Source organism: Lactuca sativa, chromosome 9 (assembly GCF_002870075.4).
Source record: "Lactuca sativa cultivar Salinas chromosome 9, Lsat_Salinas_v11, whole genome shotgun sequence".
NCBI lineage: Eukaryota > Viridiplantae > Streptophyta > Magnoliopsida > Asterales > Asteraceae > Lactuca > Lactuca sativa.
Genome location: NC_056631.2, coordinates 70,020,796 through 70,045,479, shown reverse-complemented (window position 1 = coordinate 70,045,479; position 24,684 = coordinate 70,020,796). Strand labels below are relative to the sequence as shown.

At 42.2% G+C, this 24,684-nt stretch overlaps 1 protein-coding gene across 1 annotated transcript; it reads right to left on the bottom strand.

Annotated features, from left to right (window-relative positions):
- Window positions 1-1,683: 1,683 nt before the first annotated feature.
- LOC111901762 (carboxylesterase 1) lies at window positions 1,684-3,082 on the bottom strand. Its single transcript, XM_023897638.3, has one exon. The coding sequence runs from the start codon at window positions 2,933-2,935 to the stop codon at window positions 1,967-1,969; it is 969 nt and encodes a 322-aa protein (XP_023753406.1). The 5' UTR covers window positions 2,936-3,082; the 3' UTR covers window positions 1,684-1,966.
- Between the last annotated feature and the right edge of the window lie 21,602 nt (window positions 3,083-24,684).

The window sequence follows — 24,684 nt, the reverse complement described above, 5'->3', positions numbered from 1 at the left end:
TGACTACTAGTATACCGTTTTGTGGAAAGGCTGACAATCATATAAACAATTTTCGATCATCTACTCTCTCATGTCCGGTCTAAGTCCAATCAACACCCCTTGTGGGATTATTCCAACCCTCCAAGACTATAGTGACCATGGATGTTGGAGCCATTGCTTACTCATGAATGTGATAAGAAATAACAAAAAAAAACATCAATGAAAAAACATGCCTTCTGGAAATTTGTGATGTTGCAAAGGATGAGATAGAAAGGAAATAAATCCAAGGAACATCCCTAGAACTCCACCACAAAAGCAACAAATCATCACCAACACCCAAACAACATAACTCTCATAAAGAACTCTCTCACAAACTAATTATTGGCTGCAAATGGAATGAGATTCCCAAATTTTAGGGTTATGCTAGCTTAAATACATCACCAACTTAAAGTTAGGTCCTTAAAGTATGAGAAAATGATCACTAAGTCCCTACACATGACCAATAATCATTCTCTTACACTTTGGCTCCCAAAACATGACTTAAACCAAGATGAGAGGTTAACTTAACGAAAGGGTGTAACGGAAACTTACCACAGAATGGGAAATTCGGGTCGTTACATTAGGACATGTCGGTTAACCATGTTTGACAATACGGAATAATAGAAATGTGGAACAATGGAAAGATTATATCCATGTCATCTCTTGGGGCGTTTTGTTTGCATAATGCTTTGAAAGGACTTAATTGGAATCTAGAAGGTTTTGAATATGAATGAATTAAAGTTTGTCATATGCTTGGTTGGCTAGAAACCAGATGGAATTCATGAGCAAGAAAAGTGAAAGCAAAGGGACAGGGCTAGATCTTGATCAGATCCATGTGTGCTACAGAAAATCACATGCATTAATCATCTTAACAAACTTAGCCATACTTGAGGCAGGGGTCAAATCAAATGATGGGCGAGAGTCGCATTCTCTTCCCTGAACACAAACACATGAGAGACATCTGCCAAGCCATATTGTTTAGCCTGATGCAACCTCAACTGCACAAAAAGAGAATCGGGATGAAAAACAGAGTTCCTAAGTCCTGTGGAAATTATAATTTATGGCTATATGATGGTTTAAATAATTAAAGCAACAAGTAATCCATGATTAGTGCTAAAGTCAACAAGAATTTAAAATCAAACTAAAACTTAAATTTGATGGGAGATGCACTCTAAATTGTCAAAAAGCGCATATCCCAAGGCTAAATTGATTTAATTTTTAAAAGATGTGTCTTACACTTAATCAATAACTACATCGTAATACACGTAGTGGTGGATCCAAAAATCCTGAAAAACTAAACTAATTAAGATATGATAATAATATGTCTAGTTACGCTTAAAAAAATACGAAGATTACAACATTGTGAAGATGTTGAGGAAATCTGACAGCAATCAACTAAAAGATCAACATTTGTTTCTGGTATATCTTCCAGGGGTAAAATGGTCATATAACTATATAAGGAATAGCATGACCTAAGATGTATTAGGATAGTAGACAATTCAGGAGTATAAGTGTCAATAGGCAGCAATGTTTTGATGATGCGAGGATAGTAACACCAGCAAATATGATCTTCAACACAACCTCAGCAAATATTTACACTTCACTCTCACGAAGGTGTTTCATCCATATTTATTAGTGCTTTAAACAAGTTCATGAGCCTAGACAACTAATTTTGATTGGATTGTAAATCACAAAAATCATAAATAATTGTGAAGTGTGAAGTGTAAATCTTATAGTTACTTAAGAACCATATATTTATTTGCTACAATAATAAATTGGGTCTATTATAGTAGTTTTCTAGTAGTGAACGACATATACAACACCTACGACCTACAGATTTTAAGCCTACAAAATATAAAAGATTACCAATTACACTTAATTTTAGGAATCCAAACAACTTGCATCGATTTATTTCTGATGACGTCAACTTTCTTCTTCTAGCAGGAACTCACTTGGTCTCATTAGTTGACATGACACTTGAGATCCACTTAAACAAATCTTTGGCTTTCGATTTGTCAAAATATTCAATCCCATGGTCACCACCTTCTTCAAACAAACACGTATTCTCCACACCCTTCAACTCTAAAGTCTTTGCAAACTCCCTTTGACGATCAATTAACAAATCACCAGAACAACCAGTCACCATCACCCTCCAACCCACCTCCTTGATCCGACTTATATCATCCAGACCACCACCCGCCATCGGGTTGCAATACTCATGCTCACGGCTAATTGCATCAACTGGCAGCGACAAACCCCACATGAAATCACAAGTTGCTAGAGTCAACTGTCCGGCTTCTGCCAGCTGTATCTCCGACAGCGTCCGCTCCTCCCCTCCGAAGTACACATGGTGCAAGATTAATCCTTTGATTTTCAATGATTCGAGCTCGTGAAGTCGTTGGGATACACGTACACCTGCATGGTATGCTATGTTTGCACCAGCACTGGTGCCCATCATGTAACAACTCGACACGTCAGCGTAATTTATCAACCATGGATCTTGGGACGATTTGATCCAAAGCAAAACCTCCAAAGCATCGTCGTAGGCTGCTGGGAGGCGGTTTTCTGGGGCTAGGCGGTAGTCAACTGACACCACCACAGCAGGGAGTTCGGCCGCCAGATGGTCACAGAAATCATGTACGATGGTTGAAGCTGCACTCATGAGAACAAAGCCTCCACCGTGAAAGTAAACGATGAGAGGGAGGTTTTTTAAAGGAGTTTCCATGGAGATTGCAGTTTCTTTCGGGATGTGAATTCGAACACTGGTTTTGTTAATGTTGTTGATGACTACATCTTTGCTGAGCACTGGAGTGTCGGAATCTTTATCTGGTGTGGGAAGGGATGATGGGAAGGATATATTGCGAGTGTAAGAACCGTTGGGATTGAGTGCTATCATTGGTGGGTTTTCTCCGGCCATGATTGAGCTAGAAGGTGTGAATATAGGATACGAGATGAATTTCAATATATACGGAAAAAAAATTGGACTTTTTTTCTCGGGATTACTTTTTTAATTGTGTGCAATACACTCCACTTTTTTGTATCATTTCTTTACATACCTACTTAGACCAAGTTGTGTTAAATTAGAATCTTTTCCTGCAGATAAAATAATAAGGATTATAATTAACCTATGTATTTTGTTTTCGTTGAGCGGTTTGTTATCTTTATTAATTTACATTGGGTTTTTATTATGCCGAAAGATTAATCTGATATACATAATACAAAATTGGGATACCTGAAATTTTTAAATATGGTATGTCAGGGTTGAGTTACCCATGTAGAGATTCGTTTTTTAAATAATAGACTTGCGTAGATTGAAATCTATATAAGAGACATATTAGGGATTTGATTTCCTTATTCCCAAGAATTGGTTTATCAATTCTCTTATAAATATTTGATTTCCTTACTCCCAAGAATTGGTTTATCAATTCTGTTATAAATATTGTATTTTTTCTTTGGATTAATATATGAAAATAAGCTCTAAAGATGGTGTCACACCAGGTTTACGCTCTAAAAACTATAAATCCAGTAAAATCTTATACACTTCCAGCCACCACCCTGCCATCTCCTACTGTCTCTCCAAATATGCAACGATGACCGATGAAAAATCTGGATCTTCAACATCAACATGGGAAACATACTTGTTCTCATGCACTCAAAGCAAGAACCATTAATTCTCGTCGAATAAAACTGTGCACCTAACAAAAAGAGAGAAGATTTCTTATACATGAGGAAAAACACATCCTACCAAAATAACTAACGAAGGATATGAAAAGTGGTACGCCTTCAACCATAAGGTGAAACAGTAGCTACTCATGTCAATGACATCAGATATCATGAAAAGGGACTTACTTATACCATCTGCATATGAAATATGGAGTGTAGTGTCAAAAGTCTTCTATGAATGAAGTGTCGAATTGCAAGTTTTCACATCGAACCAAAAAGCATTTAATTACATCCAAACAGAACGGTAAACTACTTTCTGGATATTATGGAAAACTAAGCGCAAGTTTTCTTGAGTTAGACCATCGTGATAAGGTGGTCATGATAGACCTATATGATGTTACAACTTATCATAGGGCAATTGACCGATTACGACTCCATATTTTTCTCACCAGTTTAGATAATAATTCGAAAAAACTCCATATGAAATACTTAGCAAGGATTCCATTCCAAAATTGGAGGAATGTTATATATGCACTCATTCGTAGGGAAGTTACACATCATGCCACCCTCCTAGAAGACTCTAATAACCTCGATGTATTTGTTATTATAGCTTGACACCCACCAAAATCAAACTAGGTTGATAAAAGCTCACTCAAGTGTAGTCATTGCAACAAGACCGTGCATATCAAAACTAGTTGTTTTGAAATTGTAGGGTATGCAGAATGGTGGGACTATAACCTTGAACCTTCAAATAACAAGAACAATAAAATACACACATCAATCGTTGCTAAAAGAAATAATTCTATTGTTATTGCTCTCAATGTCGAGCATTGGAATGGTATTATTATGGGTCAAGATCCTGAAACCTCTCCAAGATCTCGAATCTTTAAGAAGTCTCAAGATCCCGATGCACACCTTAGAATCCTGACCATTATTATTATATTTCCTAACACTTTTAACGGTGATATATTTTTTATTATTCTTCATATATGCAGACATAGTCAACACAAGATCAAACAAGCTTGAAGAATCGTTTTAATCGAGCTTAAGACCCAAGAATACCAAGTGAAAACAACATGTGATTACTTATTCAAGAGGATCCCGAAAATATTAGACATTTAGTTATCTAGATTATATTATAAATACACGTGTATTATTCACACTACACACAACTAGAGCAACTGAAACACTCGTACTTGTGGGCCTCATCCATCAACACCCGTCAAGCCCCACCAGCATACGGTACCAAAACTCGTCCACGAATACTCAATAAACCCCTATTGTCAATATTAAAAGTTGAAACCTGACCACCACCCACTCACTCTTCCGATTCTCCTCCTTCATGGCCTACAACTACGCATCTTTGATCATCGCTAAGACTGGAGTCATCACAATCATCATCAAACACATATCCTAAATAGGGGTACTGACTGCCCTCCGACTCAAGGCGTCGGTCACCACATTGGCCTTGCATTGGTGATACAAAAACTCGTAATCATAATCTTTTACTACATCCAACCACCTCATCTGCCACATGTTCAAATTAGGCTGATCCATAAGATACCGTAACCCAGTAAAGATAATGATGGTAAATCTTGAGGGCAAAAACCATCGCTCCCAACTCAAGATCATGGGTGAGATATGTTGCCTCATGAGGCTTCAGCTGCCTCGAACCGTATGCAATCGCATTCCCTTTCTGAATCAACACAACACCCAACCCCAAAATGGATTCATCGAAATAGACCACAAAATCCTTAACTCCCTCATAGAGGGTAAGTATCGGTGCCTAGCAAAGTACCTTCCGAAGAGTCCCAAATGATGCCCGCTCCTCAGGCCCCCATCTAAACACAACATCTTTCCTCATCAACTTAGTGAGAGGAACGACCACATTGGAGAAGTCTCGAATAAATCTTCGATAATATCCCGCCAAACTAAGGAAACTCTAAATTTCAGATGGAGACTTCAGAACATCTCATCGCATAACTACCTCTATCTTGCTTGCGTCAACCAAGATAGCGTTTTGATTAACAAGGTGCCCAAGAAACTGAACCTTGCATAACCAGAACTCACACTTGGAGAACTTGGCGTATAGCCTCTCCATCCTTAAAACCCAAACAATCTCGCGCAAATGCTCCTCATGTTGCTCTTTAGTCTTCGAATAGACTAAAATTTCATCAATGAAGACAATCACTGACTGGTCTAACATGGGCCTACACACCCGGTTCATGAGATCCATGAACGTTGTCGGTGAGCCTAAAAGGCATCACCACAGACTCGTTATACCCATAACCAGTTCGGAAGGTCGTCATCTGAATATCCTCCTCTCAGACCCTCATTTAATGGTAACCAGACCTCAGATCAATCTTGGAAAACCAAGACACCCCTACAACTGATCGAAAAGATCATTAATCCTCGACAACAGATAACGGTTCTTCACCGTTAGCTTCATCAATTTTTGATAGTCAATACACATCCGGTGAGAACCATCCTTTTTATTGACAAAAAGGATCGATGCTCCCCATGGCAAACTACTCTGCCAAATAAAATCCTTCCCTAACAGCTCCTGAACCTAAGATGATTTCTCATGCATATCGATTGGTGCAAGGCGATACGGTTCCTTGGCAATCAGTGCCACTCCAGGGATCAGCTCAATCCAAAACCTCACCTATCTCTTTGGAGGCAAACCCAGCAACCCCTCTGGAATGACATCAGGGAAATCACATATAACAGGAACATTAGATATGGAAATCGATATCTTCTTCTCAATCTGGATATCCACCACATATGTCAGATAACCCAAAACATCCATGTTGTAAACACTTCCTTGCCCTTGCAGTAGAACAGGAAGTCGATCCTGACCTAGTACCCTCATCGTAAATGGTAAGCAATCCCCCATTAGGATCTCTAACCATCACTAATTTCCGATTATAGTCAATCAGAGCCCCAAACCGGCTCAACCAATCCATACCTATAATAACACATAAATCTCCCATCGCAATAGGGATAAGATCTATCAGATACCCAACACCAAAAATCTCCAGTACATAGCCCCGATAGACATCTGTATCGAAGACCACATGCTTATCAGTTACATAAATCTTGAAATGGCCTACTTAGGGCCTTACGTGTAATGCTAAAACCATGACAAAAAGACAATGACACAAAAGATCGACTTGCACCCGAGTAAAACATCACTAGAGCAGATAGAGAGTTCACAAGTAAAGTACCAAACAGGATAAATATCATAAGCAAACATAAAAATATATAAAGATAAATAATAAAGAAATATATACTAGCCATTATGTCCAGTTTCAATCGGGTCTCCTCTATTTTTAGCTGGAATGCTCTCCCTTGAGCCCTCGAAGCCCCGACATACCCCTGTCGGCCATCAGTAATACCCAAGGTAGTAAGAGCAGGAGCCTAAACTGTAACGCCCGGGTTTCGGGGCTAATCATTGTAATAGTCTAGGTCAACTATTGTAACTCTTTTGAAGTAATAAAGATTAAATATTTGAGTATTATGTGAATTATGTGTATTTGTGTGCTTATTATTTAAATATAATTAATAAAGAATAAAAATAAGCATCAAAATTAAATTATGAGATAAGTCCGATATCTTTACATAAAGTTGTAGTGATCGAAACAAGGATTCCGGGGATATAAGGAACGCCGAAATCCGAGTTATAACGAAGAAGTTATGACCCGTTGAAGTTTCGCGACAGAACCGACATGATACCAGGAGGCGTAAATAGTGAATTTATGATAGAGCGAGATTTAGACTTAGCGATCTAAACAAAAGTCCTATAATATGTTAAACTAAGAACATCGATAAAAAGAACGCCAAATCTGATTTCGTATGAAAAAGTTATGATTTTTCGAAGTTTCGGATTAGCAGTGTTCAGCCCGAAATTCGAATATTAGATCGAGCGGTTTTTAGCCGACACGACCTGAATGAGAATCGAAGATCTTGTTAAGAGTAGCGTAACGAGAAAAAGATGGGCGAAAACGGACATCGGATGAAGAAGTTATGAGAATTTAACGGACCAATCCTGTCCCGGCCTGTTAATAATATAAATTTTGAAATAGAATCAAAATTAGCCGACGGGGTTTAAATAAAATTTGTAGATTACGTTCTCACCTTCGCGTGGATATAAAGAACGTCGAAAACGGATCTCATATGCGAAAGTTATTATTTTTAGAAGTCGAGAGTGAAATTTGCGAAATCTGATGCAAAAACGATGACGTGGCTCAATCCTAACCGTCGCTTGCTGATCATGGCTCGCTTCAGATGAAGGACACGTCGCCTCACCTACGCCCTGCGTCCGAGGACGAGTACCCCCCCCCCCCCCCCGGTACTCCGGTTCTTATCCACTCCGAGGTCGGTCCACGTGCGAAGCTAGCTGGAAGCCTTATCCGAGGAGTACGCCCAGCGTAAATCCGAACTTCGGCCCCTATAAATACCATGCGAATTCTCCCAGATTTTTCACACATTTTCACTTCTCTCTCTAAACTACTTTCTCTCTCTAGCCCGTTTTGAGTCCCCTAAACCCTAGATAAACCCCTTAGCTCCCGAGGGAAGCCCCGAGGCTCCCGGAGTCCCGAGAAAAAGTGTCTTTCGGCTTCGAAACGCTGCTCCAAATAAAGTTCCGGTTTTCTTTAAAATCCGTTGTAAGTGAGCTACGCTTGTACAATTTTTAATATAGCTTTCAAATAATTATAGGAATGTTATTAGGTCCTTAAAATAATTATTTGGGCTATTATTATGAGTTATATTGAGTTTTATTAACGCTTATATAATAATAATAATAATAATAATAATAATAATAATAGTCCGACTAATTAATTTGTCGCGGTTATCGTTAGACTAAACCCTAGTGGTATTGGTACTAGGTTTTAATAAATGAAAATTGTTTTGTGAGTACCGAAGCGCTGTCCGAGTGCTGAGTCACCACCTTTCAAGTGAGTGCATAGTTACTTTCAGCTTACACATAGATATGAAGTATTTTATATAAATTACATGCTATGTGTGCATATTATCTGAATAATTGGTATCTATGCTGGATGAACGTTTTATACATGTTTTCAACGATTTAAACTGTATATGTATTTTATATCTACAAAAATGTGTTAGGTAAAACATGGGTAGATGTAATAGTTGCTGTATGACAAAATAAAATAATGAGAGGCCTCGTTATAGATGTTATTGATGATCCAGTCATCTAGCGGAGTATAGATGACGACCACAGACTATTCTAGACAATCCAGTGGAACACTAGCAGGCTCGCAACCTGTAGGTGTTTATTTGAACTGTGTGTTTATTTGAACTGTGTGCTCACCAGATGTACTCCATCCCCTACATGGTTGCCTTAAGGACATTTATTGCTGAGGAATCCCCTTAGCAGTAGTGTCCATCCCGATGATAGTCCTTAGACTAGGTCCCTTGTGTTAGATGTTTTAGGGACGTAAAGTAAGGATAACGGGAATGGGTAATCGGGTTTGTTTGGTTTGATAAAGCTAATAACTTATTTATTGTGGGTTGAAAACCCTATGTGCTCACCAGGCTCCCAAGCTTGACCCACTAAGTTTCTTGTATTACAGGTAGTGGCGCATGAGCATAGACGTGATGTCTTGGGATGAGAGATTAAGGGATTTTAGGCCTGTAAATACAGAATAATGTAGTAAGGCCTATGATGTATTATTTATGCTTATGATCTGTATTGAACATGACATCCCAAGTCTTTTTAATGGAATACATTTCTACAGAAATGCTTTTGATAAATTTTTATCATATTTTGCTTTGGGACAAATTCCGCACACTTTTATTTAAATTGTTACTCTGATTTTTAAACAAAGCATAAACAAAATCGGTCTTTTCTGGCCGTGAAAATGGGGATGTCACAGTTGGTATCAAAGCATTAGTTTAAGCGAACTAGGAATTTGTAGGATTTCTAGACTTAAACTTAGAATGCTAAGCGATGATTGTGAGGTGTGAGCACTAGCTTATTTTAGGAATTATGCCTAAAATGCTTTTATGTGCTAAATGCCTTGTGCTTGACATGCTATTATTTGTTCGGATCTATGGTCTGTTGCCGACCGGATCTGGAAACCTTATGTGTTTAGGATTCTAAACGTACGACTACGATATTAGAACTAGCATGTAAACATTTCGGAGAGATAAGGATGATTTGAACATCAGTCCTAAATAAAGATCTAAATTCACCTTATTCGGTGTATAGATCAAGATGGCAAGGACCCGTAGCGGAAATGTGAATGCAAATGGGAACAGAAACCAACCCCCAGTGATTGAGCAAATACCGGTTGTGGAAGCCGCTGCTGAGCCAATAACAATGATCGGAGTGCAAGCGATGATCTAGGCAATGTTGGATCGTCAAATGGAGGAAACCAGACGTTTGCTCCAGCAAAATCGAGAGGAAGCGACTATTCAGATCGAACAACCCGAGTTGAACGAAGGGTAGACTGAGGAGGGAGACTACAGTGGAACTGTTGGTCAAGTCAACCCACCAATAGTTCAACAAAACAACCAAGATGACGGAGTCGAGAGAAATGGATGCAAGTACAAGGATTTTCTGACTTGCAAGCCATCGACTTTCACGGGAAAGGAAGATCCGATCGGAGTCATGGATTGGATCTCGGAGATGGAGTTAGCCTTCATGACGTGCAGTTGCAGAGGAAAACTACAGACCATGTTTTCAGTGTGTCAGTTTCGAGGAGGCGCTGTACGTTGGTGGAATACCTTGGGGAAGACTTTAAGCCCCAACAAGACCCTGTAACTAACATGGGCAAAAATTTTGGTGCAATTATAACGAAAGTACTGCTCAACTCAAAACCTGCTCGAGTTAGAGAACCAGTTTCTAACCCTGAAGAAGGGAAGCATGTAAATCGATGAATACACGAACAACTTCACAGAAAAAATGGAGTTTTCCTTGCGTCTTGTTCTGGATGAGCTGACAAAAATTGATAAGTACGCAAAGGGACTTCCACGGGAGTACGCAGTGCCAGTACGCCAGGCACATACTCTGGAGGCAGCTATCTAGGCTGCCAAGTCTATGGAGGATATGTTTAAGGGAAGAGCTGCCAGCAAAGTTGAGGTTAGCGAGAAGAGGAAATTTGAAGGGTCTGCTAAACCCAACAAAAAGAAGAGCAAGTTCGGTTCAAAGAAGTTCGGGGGAGGAGGAAATGAATTGAAATGGTGCGAGAAGTGCAAGAAGAAGCACTCGGGAAAATGTAGCGAGGAAGTAACCTGCTACAAGTGTGGGAAAACGGGGCACTATGCCAATGAGTGCACCATCAACAAGAGGGTGTGCTACGAGTGCCATGAAGAAGGGCATATTGCTAAGGATTGCCCAAAGAAGAAAGATGCGGGAAGGCCCAACATTCCACCGAAGCCGAAGGCGAAAGCCTTCCAGATGACACTCGAGGCTGCGAAGGAGGCAGCAGACGTCGCTTCAGGTACCTTTCTTGTAAATGGTTTCCCTGCCAATATACTATTTGATTCCGGAGCCAACGACTCCTTTGTGTCATGTAAATTTGGTAGGAAATTATCATTGCCTGTCGAAAAACTTGATAATGTCCCGATTGTAGAAGTTTTCAGTGGCAAGTTCGTAGCTGTTAGTAATCGTATAAGAACGTAGTCATCGACCTAAACGAAAACGAATTCCACGAAGAGCTATTACCCATAGAGTTAAACGGTTTCGACATCGTTTTGGGTATGGATTGGCTTAGCGCCAACGATGCTGAGATTCAATGCCGAAAGAAGATAGTAAGGGTAAACCCACCCGGAAAGGAATCATTTATGGTGTACAGGGACAAACGCAGAGTGAATTCTGGAATCATCTCCCTGATGAAAGCCAGGAAATGTTTGTCCAAAGGATGTGCATCATACTTGGCATTCATAATCGATGCAAAGAAGGAGAAGAAAGAGGTGCAGAATATATCGGTTGTGTGTGATTATCCGGAAGTCTTTCCCAAAGATCTTCCCGGATTACCACCTGATAGACAAGTGGAGTTTCGGATAGATTTGTTACCAGGTACAACGCCGATAGCAAAAGCACCTTACCGATTAGCACCGACGGAGATGAAGGAGCTTATGACGCAACTTCAGGAGCTGTTGGACAACAGTTTCATTCGACCTAGTTCATCACCCTGGGGAGCTCCGATGTTATTCGTGAAGAAGAAGGACGGAAGCATGAGGATGTGCATAGACTACCGAGAGTTGAATAAGGCAACGGTGAAGAACAAGTATCCATTGCCAAGGATTGATGACCTATTCGATCAGCTGCAAGGTTCGAGCTACTTCTCAAAGATCGATCGTTGGTCAGCATATCATCGGCTGAAGGTAAGAGAGCAGGATATTGAAAAGACTACATTCAGAACAAGATATGGACACTACGAGTTCTTGGTTATGTCGTTTGGACTAGCCAATGCTCCATCAGCATTCATGGATTTGATGAATAGGGTTTGTAAACCATTCCTCGATAAATCCGTGATAGTGTTCATCGACGACATTCTGATCTACTCAAAAAGCCAAGAGGAGCATGGCAAGCATCTACGGGAAGTGTTGGAAGTGTTAAAGAAGGAGAAGCTTTACGCTAAGTTCTCCAAATGAAACTTTTAGATACGATAAGTCCAATTCTTGGGTCATGTGGTTAAACAAGAACGGATAATGGTTGACCCAACAAAAATCGAAGCTGTAATGAAGTGGGAACGTCCAAAGAGTGCCACAGAGATTCAAAGCTTTCTAGGATTAGCCGGATATTATCGACGATTTATCCAAGACTTTTCTTCGATAGCTGCTCCATTGACAGCTTTGATTCACAAAGGAGCTACGTATACGTGGAGTTAGAAACACGATGAGGCATTCGAGAAGCTAAAGAAGAAGTTATGTAAAGCACCGATACTTTCTCTACCAGACGGAGTTGAAGACTTCGCGGTTTATAGTGACGCATCTGGAGTCGGGTTGGGTTGTGTTCTAACCCAGAGAGAAAAGGTGATAGCATACGCATCTTAACAATTGAAAGAGCACGAAAAGAACTACCCCACTCATGATCTGGAGTTGGCAGCGGTAGTATTTGCCTTAAAGATATGGAGGCATTACCTCTACGGCACGAAGTGCAAGCTTTTCACAGACCATAAGAGTCTCCAGTATCTCTTTAATCAGAAGGAGTTGAACATGAGGCAACGACGCTGGCTAGAGCTACTCAAGGACTACGACTGTGAGATACTTTACCACCCCGGTAAAGCAAATGTTGTTGCTGATGCTCTCAGTCGGAAAGTCAACCTTGAAAGGAAAAGGCCAATTGTGGAAAGTATCAGGAAGGATCAAGAAGAAGCTTTAGAGAAGAATGACCGAAAGGAAGAATGTTTGGGCAAAACGTTAGTGTTCGGTACATACAGTTGAGGACTGAAGGTATTCCAAGATCGGATTTGGGTGCCTAAGACGGGAGGAATAAGAGACCTTCTGATGGAAGAAGCACACAAGACCATGTACTCGATTCATCCCGGTAGCACTAAAATGTATAGGGACCTAAAACCCTACTACTGGTGACCGGCGATGAAGCTCGATGTTGCGAAGTATGTGGCCGAGTGCTTGACTTGTGCAAGAGTTAAGGCACAACATCAGAAACCGTATGGGAGTTTAGAACCTTTACCTGTACCCATGGGTAAATGGGAAGACATCACCATGGATTTTGTGACTAAACTGCCCAGGACGAAGAGCGGACACGACATGATTTGGGTAGTCGTGGATCGTTTCGCCAAGAGTGCACCCTTCATAGCAACCAACGAGAAGTGGTCTATGGATAAGCTCGCAAATGCTTATGTGAAGGAAATTCTAAGACTTCACGGTGCTCCTCTTACGATTGTATCAGATCATGATAGTCGTTTCACGTCAAGGTTTTGGAGGAGTCTACAAGAGGAGTTGGGTACAAAGTTGTGTTTGAGTACTGCTTACCATCCACAAACTGATAGCCAGAGCGAAAGAACGATTCAAACACTGGAAGATATGCTGAGAGCATGTACCCTTGAATTCCAAGGGAATTGGGATGAGCACTTACCTCTGGTAGAATTCTCCTACAACAACAGTTTTCACTCGAGCATCAAGATGGCACCTTATCAAGCCTTGTATGGACAGAAGTGTCATACGCCGTCTTGTTGGCTTCAAGCCGGAGAGAAGCAGTTTATAGGCCCCGAGATAGTCCACGAGACTGCTGAGAAGTTGAAAGTGATTAGTGAAAGGATGTTAGCAGCTCAGGATCGTCAGAAGAGCTATGCTGACAAGAAAAGACGACCGGTGACCTTCGAAGTTGGAGATTCGGTTTTGCTAAAAGTCTCACCTTGGAAGGGACTTATACGATTCGGGAAACGAGGAAAGCTAAGTCCAAGGTTTATTGGACCGTTCAAAGTTCTTCAGAAGATTGGGAACCAAGCTTACAAGCTGGAATTTCCCGAAGAACTCAATGGTATTCATAACACCTTCCATGTGTGTTATTTGAGGAAATTCACGGGAGATGTTCCAGACATAATTCCAATCTCAGAGTTAAGGATGCATGAGAACAAAAGGCTGATCAAAGAGCCTGAGGCAATTGTTGACCGTAAGACTAAGAAGTTACGACGCAAGATGGTCGACTTAGTGCTAGTCCGATGGAAACATTCGAATGGGCCGAATCTCACTTGGGAAACAGAGGATGACATGATGAGTCGCTATCCACATCTGTTTGCTGATGCATTATTCCGGGACGGAATCATCCTAAGGGAGAGAGAATTGTAACGCCTAGGTTTCGAGGCTAAGCATTGTAATAGTCTAGGTCACTATTGTAACTCTTTTTGAAATAATAAAGATGAAATATTTGAGTATTATGTGAATTATGTGTATTTATGTGCTTATTATTTAATTATAATTAATAAAGAATAAAAATATGCGTCAAAATTAAAGTATGAGATAAGTCCGATATCTTTACATAAAGTTGTAGTGGTCGAAACAAGGATTCCGGGGATATAAGGAACGCCAAAATCCGAGTTATAACGAAGAAGTTATGACCCGTTGAAGTTTCGCGACGAAACCGGCATGATACCGGGAAGCGTAAATAGTGAATTTACGATAGAGCGAGATTTAGCCTTAGCGATCTAAACAAAATTCGTAGAATATGTTAAACTAAGAACATCGATAAAAAGAACGCCCAAATTTGACTTCGTATGAAGAAGTTATGATTTTTCGAAGTTTCGGATTAGCAGTGTACAGCCCGAAATTCGAATATTAGATCGAGCGGTTTTTAGCCGACACGACCTGAATGAGAATTGAAGATCTCGTTAAGATTAGCGTAATGAGAAAAAGATGGGCGAAAATGGACGTCAAATGAAGAAGTTATGAGAATTTAACGGACCAATCCTGTCCCGGTCTGTTAATAATATAAATTTTGAAATAGAATCAAAATTAGCCAACAGAGTCTAAATGAAAGTTGTATAGTGCGTTCCCACCTTCGCGTGGATATAAAGAACGTCGAAAACGGAGCTCATATGCGAAAGTTATGATTTTTAGAAGCCGAGAGTGAAATTTGCGAAATCTGATGCAAAAACGATGACGTGGCTCAATCCTAACCGTCGCTTGCTGATCACGGCTCACTTCGGATGAAGGACACGTCGCCTTGCCTATGCCCCACGTCCGAGGACGAGTACTCCCCGCGTACTCCGGTTCTTATCCACTCCGAGGTCGGTCCACGTGCGAAGCCAGCTGGAAGCCTTTTCCGAGGAGTACGCCCAGCGTACCCTCGGTACGCCCAGCGTAAATCCGAACTTCGGACCCTATAAATACCATGCGAATTCTCATGGACTTTTCACACATTTTCACTTCTCTCTCTAAACTACTTTCTCTCTTTAGCCCATTTTGAGTCCCCTAAACCCTAGATAAACCCCTTAGCTCCCGAGGGAAGCCCCGAGGCTCCCGGAGTCCCGAGAAAAAGTGTATTTCGGGACTTTTGAGCGCCGCGACTTGTCAAAAGTCTCCATCAGTATGGTCTTAATAGACCCAAACATATCTGGTATGGCATCTCTGGGCGCCGCGGCTGCCTCGGAAGCAATGATCCTACGAATCTCGTCATCACTGGCACTCGGCCTCTCAGGGTCGCTGGAGCCTAAACCTAGGGTAACCACCATACTAAAACACATAATAAAACTATCAAAAATAGGCTAAAGTGCATACACAAACAACTTAAACACTCCTGCAAGTTTCTCAGTACCCTAAGATTCATTCTTGACACGCACACGGATTCCGTGCTTTCAGTTGTACAGGCCCAATACTACCTTCTACACGAATCCGTATTTGCCTCAAGTCGTCCGCTTAAGACACTAAGTTAATAGAAATTTATTCCTAAAGGTTATCTTTACACTCAACCAGCAGGTTCCTCGGAACCCCTACTAAGCATCTAGGAACTCGTCCTAGAATACTCCCCAACACTACTCCGCCTTGAAAGGATGTTTGTTGTCATCACCATTTGCTTCGCGCATGCCAATCGTACACAATAAAGGACTCAATAGACAATCGAATAAATGATTCTACCTCAAGTCCACAACCAAAACAAGGAACAGGAAGAAAGGCTAAATCAGGCATCCTAAGGCTATAAAATCCTAACCATGTACATTTATCCAACATATACTAAGCAAATAGCAATGATATGGTCAATATTATAAAAGCAAATTACTAGGCTAAAGGCATCACAAATCAGGCAACCCTTGCAGACTTTTCCTAAAGGATCCTTAGCCTATCACCTAACGTGTAACATCCCAAAATTCAAGGCCAAAAATTTCGTTTTTAAATACGTTATTACATAAACCATCAGTATAAAAACATTCGTAATAATGTCTCGTGTCAAACCAAAGTGTCAGTAATCAAAACATATTATCATAAAACCATATCAGAGTGTAATCCCAAAGATCTCATGTGCGGAAAACATAGTGTGATGCGCTGTGATCGAGCCGACTCTTTTCCTTTAAAACAAGGTACCTGAAACCAAAACTGAAAACCGTAAGCACGAAGCTTAGTGAGTTCCCTAGATACCACATACCGTACAAACCAACTGATCCATACATGACATACATAACCAAGAGCCATACATAACCAACATGTCCATAATCAAGGAAGGTTCTATGTGCCAAACATAGTCTTGCGGTTATGCCACGGGCCGCACTTGGTCTTCCTGGTCAAGCTTGGGGCCACTCCTTGGGTCTTACAGACAAGTTCCAAGGGACACCCCCTGGTCTTTCATGCAAGTGTCACAAAGACAACTATACATACTACTCTACTAGGCTACTCCGCATATAGTGTGCCAGGAGCCACCTCCTAGTCTTTCATACACAATGACATACAATGTGCCAGGAACCACCTCCTAGTCTTTCATACATATTGCCTAGGGCTAACCCCCTGGTCTTTCTATCATACATAATAACATACTGTGTGCCAGGAGCCGCCTCCTGATCTTTCATGCATAATGCCTAGGGCTAACCCTCGGGTCTTCCTATCATACATAACATATTGTGTGCCAGGAGTTGCCACCTGGTCTTCCAAGCATATTGCCTAGGGCTACCCCCGGGTCTTCCTATCATACATATACTACATGGGTCGGCATTGTGGTCGTAGACCCATACAAATAGTGAAGAGACTCACATCGCACTGCTGAACTTTGCTGATAATCCTCTGGATACTGTCCGACAACTCTCTGAACCGCTGCTCCACTAGCTACTCGAGCTACTAATATCAATATAACACTTAGTTCCAAACTGAACTCTAGAAGTCAAACTAAGTCAACTCTGGTTAAAGTCAAAGTCCTAGTCAAAGTCAACCTTCCAGTTGACTCGACTCGCCGAGTCAACCCATAGACTCACCAAGTCCTTAAACTCGGAAGCTCTCAAAATACGACCCAACTCGCCGATTCACCCCAGGACTTGTCGAGTTCAACAATCTCTTAGTCCCATCATGTCCAACTCACTGAGTCATCGCTCAACACACTGATATGCGTCTTAACCAGAAGAGGTTAGGGGTTCTACGACCTGACTCGTCGAGTCCAAGGAAATCTTCAACGGACTCTCCGAGTTATTCTTCCAACTCGCCGAGTCCATGCACATGTTCATACAACTCGTTGAGTACACCCATGTGACTCGCCGAGTCTCTCCAGTTCTCAATCCAAACATTGGCCTTTCGAGCCATGTAGGGACTCCAATCCATAGATCCACTCTTCTACATTCTAACCCTCAAATAAAGTTGCAAACTTTACGTGAAACCAAGGAGATATAGGCCCAAAACACTCTAGGGATAGGGTTTAAGACAAAGGGGCTTCACCAATAACTGATTGACTGCTGCTTTAAGACATTCTGGACCATCACAACCCTAGATCTGAAGTAGCAACCTCAGATCTAAGCCCCAAACCCGAAATAGATCTCAATCTTACCAAAATAGCCTCAAAATCTCATTCAAGAATAGATCTAGATGCAAAAAGGGTGAAGGTAACAACTTTTTACCTCCAAGATGACCTCCCACTGAAGATTAATCCAAATCTTTGAAAACCCCCTTGATCCAAGCTTCTTGATCTTCAAGATCTCTTCATAAAAACCACTTATCTAAGCTCCATATTACCTCCAAGGACTCTCACTCACGATTTAGGGTTTCTGGGTCTCAAAAGGGTAGCAAAGAGGCTGGGGAAGGGATGTAATGTTCTTTAAATAGGGCACAACCCCCGGGAGTAGGGTTTTTCTCGTCCAGACTAGAATTGCCGAATCTACTAGCCGACTCGCCAAGTCGGTCACTTACTCTATGCCTCAGATCCCGCTCCGACTCGTCGAGTTCCTCCATGGACTCGATGACTTGACTCTTGACTTAGAGCCCTTCCTTTCTTTTCTTGGTCTTTCTGATTCTGGATGTTACAACACTCCCCCTCTTAAACTAGACTCCATCCTCGAAATCTGCCACCGCTAACTACCTTACTATCTGGTCGCCACTTTACCACTAGGTACACACTCCTTCCATCCGATCCAAACCTTGAAGACATCGTCTTTAGAATATCCCGTTACTTACTACCTTCGAGTACAACACTTTTATCCAACCGGTAATCATATTGATACTCCTGTTACACTTACCCTCGATTCGTAAGGGGTTTACCCTTTTACCCTACACTGTCACTAGTCTTTCTAAGGCACTTTCCACAAGCAACAACCTTCCCAATTCCTTCGAGGACCGTTCCTCTGCTGAAATCGCAATCCCGGCCACTCCCAGTGTCGGCCATCATACCAATACTCACGGAATAACCCCCATACAATGCTCCAATACTGAAAGCTCCACGTAATCATGAGAATTCAGACAATCCTTCGGGTAGCAGATCCCTCTCTGCTATGTTTAAGGCTCAGACAAGAATGGCGTCACCAAGCCAAATCCTTTACTCTGAGATCATTTGATCCCCTGATGAGCAACTTACAATCATCCGATCAGCTCACGGCTTTTCACACCGAATCCCTTACCATCATTCCTACCTGAAGTCTTGTTCACTCCCATCCGCCTACCGGATGAACCGAGACCGCCATGGTCCCAACTGATCTACCATTATCTGGAATACCGGTTTCCCCCATGCTACCTCGGAGATACGGGACCCCCGCCCACACTCCGTGAATTAAGCTACTATTGAATGCCACGACTTACCCGCAGTCTTACGCCACTCCTAGTCTCCAATGACCTACCGTCTTCCAGACCCAATCATAATGTGGCCCACTCACATCCGGGCGGCTGCCCCGTCCTGGACTTAACTATCTAAAAAAAACCCTGCCAGAATCACACTCCTGATACATTCGCACTAGCGAATAGGGATCGACGAATGCTACGGGCCACCCCGTAGTCTTACTATACTCACTCTACCAACTAGTGAATGCTACGTGCCACCCACATAGTCTTAAAACACTTCTATGCTGCCAGCCAACTAAAGCTACGAGCCACCTCGCAGTCTTGCTATACCAGTGTTACGGGCCACACCGCAACCTAGCTATACTCACATATGATTGCTACGGGCCACACCGCAGTCTTACTAAACTGATGCTACGGGCAATACTGCAGTCTGACTAAACTAATGCTACGGGTCATACCGCAGTCTTACCACACTCCTCTTACTATCTGACCACCGGTGAATGCTACGGCCATCTGGTAGTCTGACAACACCTTTCCACACCAACTGGCTGCTAGTGGATGCTACGACTAACCCATAGTCGAGCATACAAGCACAATCTAGTACCCCCAAGCTGTACTCATGTCCTATCTGAAACTTCTAACCAATTCTTCTGCAATGTGCTATCGGACAGCCATAGAATGCGATCTCATAATTGGAAAGTTTTTTGAACTTCCAGTTCACACTGTCCTCAATTCATACAACCACCTAGGCCGTCTTTCTTCCTGACGGGAGAGCAAAACTTTTCCTAGTTCCAAAACCGCTTCTACTCCCAACATGATTGTTTCTCCCCCACTTAGCTTCGGCTAAGTCTTTACTGCACGTGAAAATCCGAGGATTTCCATTCCTTCCTCCCTTGCACAATAGGCATGATAACTACCATCGCCTTGGCGTCACTAGCGATCCATCACTAGCCCACTCCAAATATTGTACGATTACCGAATACTAGATGAACATTTCCTGCCTCCCCGATACTGGTAATCCCCTGAGCTCAAACTAGCGTCCTTAAGGTCTGAATAACTAATGCTCAGATCAACCTCATCAGTGATAGACCACTTCCCTTGATGCTTCCAAAAGCTATCCCAAGTACCAAGACTAGAACCACCAATCTCTGATGATGGTGGAGGGCTACTCCATGGACCCTGCCCACCAACCTCCATGCAACGCTCCTGAACTGTTTGATCACAACCGAGACAATACTGGACACTTCGAACCCGAAGTGAGAGATGACCTTACACTAGCTACTAATAGTTCCCAGTATGCAATTGGCATATAACAATTCTGAAAGCATAATCCGAATACAAGCAGAGAGACAACTCATACATACTATCACCAGATTCCGGGGTAAGAACAACCCTAATATGCATAGAATTGAAAATAGCCATAGATACATACCTGCAACATTCCATGTTGTAATCCAGATCTCCCTCATCTGTCACTACAAGGCCCTACCCTCTCACCCATCCGTAATCTTCAAAGTTTTCGGGGCAGACGCACTCCCCGCTTGTCCCCTCATCGTCGGGCAGTCGACCTTCTTGTGGCCCACCTGATTGCAGTGAAAACATAATGGGTTTGCCCCTTGTATGCAGTCCCTACTAACGTGACCAACGCTGCCGCACTTGTGGCAGCCTGTACCCTTGGAACGACAAACTCCCTCGTGCAGTTTCCCGCACGTGCTGCACTGACTTCGGCCCTGTTGGTCTGCTAACCGTTGATCAGAAGTTTTGGGCCTCTTCCCAGGACCCTCCAAATTATACATCTGATCCGACCTCCTCTTCGTAATGTGCTCCAAATCAATCTCCTTTTCCCGCGCCCTGGCAATCATAGAGTCCAGGGTCGGGAACGTCGAGAAGCTGACATGTTCCCGAATATCAGCTCTCCACATGTCATGATAGCGGGTCCTTTGCATCTCATCATCCCCTGCATACTGAGGCACCACCAAGGCCCTCTCCCGAAACTTGGCGGTAATCTCCACCACCGACTCTGTCGTCTGTCTCATGTCTAGGAACTCCCTGGCCAGCTTTTGAAGCTCCACCGCCGGCGCATACTCCGCCCTAAACCTGGTCACAAAGTCTGACCAAGTCGTGAGGTGGTGGCAGCCGCTAAGCACCGCCGTCGGCCACCATGGTGTGGCTGTGTGTGTGCGTGTGTGTTAATTGGTGTGTGAATTAGTTAGTGTGTGTGTTACTGAGTGTGTGGATTATTTTGGATAAAGCATTGTAATTGTAAGTTCCAAAAGATTAATGAAAAGAAACTCAAACCACCACCGTAAGGTGGTGGCCACCGCCAAAATCCGCCATTGACCACCACTACTCGAGGTGGTGGTAGGTGGTGCCCCACTAGCAAACCCTAATGGGCTTAGAGATTGGTCTTGGGCCTATTGGGCCATGTTTGGGTGGAAAACCCTAATTATGAGTATTGGGCCTTAGACTTATTGGACCCACTTTTGGGCCATTGAGATTGGATTGAATATTAAGGCCAATTATTTCATGTCATTTATCTAGCAGAGTAAAGGAATTAATGGATTAAGTCCTTAATGGGCTAAGTAAGAAAACCCTAATTTTGAGAACTTATTGGGACACATACACGAGAATTATTTAATAAGTAAAATATTAAATAATAAATATTGGTAGAAATTAATCTAAGCAATCATGGACTTAATAGATTAAGTCCTTAGTAAATTAAGTCCTTAGTGGGTTAAGCCCTTAATGGGTTAAGTAAGAAACACTTAACCTTAATCGTCATTTTATGTGAAACCCTAATTTCACTTGCGCTTTGTGTTGGGCCATCCAAGAATAATCAAATGGACTAGACTAATTAGTTGGGCTTTAGGGTAAGGCCCATATAAAGGATTGGGCCTAATTTGGAAAATTGGGTCATAGACGGGCCATAGTTTGGGCCTAGATGGTTGTATGATATTGGGCCCTTAGAATGAGACATGTTGGACTGGACTGAACAATTGGGCCTTAATGGAAGTCCATGTAGAGATTTGGGCCCAATTTGGAAAGTTGGGCCATATGTTGGGCTTTGATCCCTAGTTGACTTTGGGCCTATGGATTGGGCCTTGGGCTTGGGTAAGCCAAGCTAGGGGTAATGTAGAAATTACCCAAAGTATGTATGTATAGTTATGTGTTAGAACCCAATTATTAATTGGGTGTTATTTTGGTGTTGACAGTTCGGGAATCTATCATCCAGCAGCTAAGGTTGAGTCTGCGGGACTTCAGCAGTATGAGATTGTGTCTACGGGACTTCAGCGGTGTGAGGTGATTTTTCCTTCCAGTAGGAACGGGTCTACGGCCACAATGCCAGCCCGTTTAGTTATCAGTAGTTTCGGACCTCGGTCCAATGCAGTAGTTAAATTGCTTGATGTCTTTGTGATTCAAGCATGTTTTGTGTTATGTGTTCCGGACTTCGATCCGATACAGTATGCAGTATATGTGCTTATGCTAGTTGATATGTTTATGTTATGCTATGTTATGCTCAGTAAGTTTCCGGATTTCGGTCCGATGCAGGGAACAAGGTCCCAGTCAGTTTCGGATTTCGGTCTGATGCAGTTAGTTCCAGACTTCGGTCTGATGCAAGGGACAAGGTCCCAGTCAGTTCCGGATTTTGGTCTGATGCAGTTAGTTCCAGACTTCGGTCCGATGCAGGGGACAAGGTCCCAGTCAGTTACGGACTTCGGTCCGATGCAGTTTCCGGACTTCGGTCCGATGCAGAGGGCAAGGCCCTGGTTAGTTCTAGACTTCAGTCCTATGCAGTTTCCGGACTTCCGTCTGATGCAGTGGGAAAGGCCCAATATGTGCTTTACATGTTATTGTATGGTATGTGGTAGTTTGGGGGAGCTCACTAAGCTTTGTGCTTACAGTTTTCAGTTTTTGGTTTCAGGTACTCAGTTTTCAAAAGAGGAGCTCGGGAAGATTGCAGTGCACACACCATTTGTTCAGCCTGGGATGTTTGTACTCTGATATATTTAACAGTTGTTCTGATATTTTGAGATACATTGTTTATGATTCTTATGTGACGTTTGATGAATATGGTTTTATTACTAATTTAAAACGAAATTTTCAAGCTGTGTTTTTGGGATGTTACAGAGGTGGTGAGTACCTTAGTCTTGAATTCCACGATTACCTCAAGGAATGCAGAATTGTTTCGCAATTGACGCCACTTAGGACACCGTAGTTGAATGGTGTGGCTGAGAGGCGAAATCAAACCATGTTGGACATGGTTCGTTCCATGATGAGTCGTGCTTCGTTACCTATCTCATTTTGGGGGTATGCCTTAGAGACTGTCTCATATATCCTTAATCTAGTCCCTACTAAGAGGGTTGCCAAAACACCTCACGAGATTTGGACAGGGAAAGCTCCCTCGTTAGCACATATCAAGGTTTGGGGTTGCGACACTTTCGTAAGAAGAGAGAGACTTACGACAAGCTCGAACCTCATAGTGAGCAGTGTATTTTCATCGGCTCTTCACAGAAGGCCTTTGGATATCTCTTCTATAGACCGAGTGACAACGTTGTCTTCGTTGCGAGGAGAGGAGTTTTCCGAGAGCGAGAACTCACAAGCCAAGAGGACAATGGGAGGCAAATTGATCTTGAAGAGCTTCAAGAATCAAGCGATAAAGGAACCTCTAACGCTGGCATTCAACCCTAGGAGGAACCTCCTATTGAACCGATTGATGAGTCCTTACCTCTTAGACGTTCCAGTAGAGTTAGTGTTCCACCTATGTTACATGGTTTTCATATAACAAGTGAGGGTGATACGATTATTAGTGATGGTACACTAGTAAATTTGGATAAACCTAACAGCTACAAGGAAGCCATGGCAGGCTCGGAGTCTGCGAAATGGAAAGAGGCTATGGACAGTGAGATTCAGTCCATGTATGACAATCAAGTTTGGAACTTGGTTAACAATTTATCGGGTCGTAAGACGTCGGCTGCAAATGGATCTTCAAAAAGAAGACCGACATGGATGGGAAAGTACACACTTATAAGGTGTGATTGGTTGCAAAGGGCTTTACTCAAACTCTCAGAGTTGACTACGGTGAGACCTTCTTACCAGTTGCAAAGATTAAATATATAAGGGTTATGCTAGCCATAGTTGTGTTTCATGATTATCAAATATGACAGATAGACTTCAAAACCGTTTTCTTTAATGGAAAGTTGGCTAAAGATGTTTACATGAGTCAGCCAGAGGGTTTTGTCAGTGTAAAACACCCTGATAGAGTGTGTAAGCTTGAGAAATCCATATATGGATTGAAACAAGCGTCTCGCAGATGGAATCTTTGTTTCG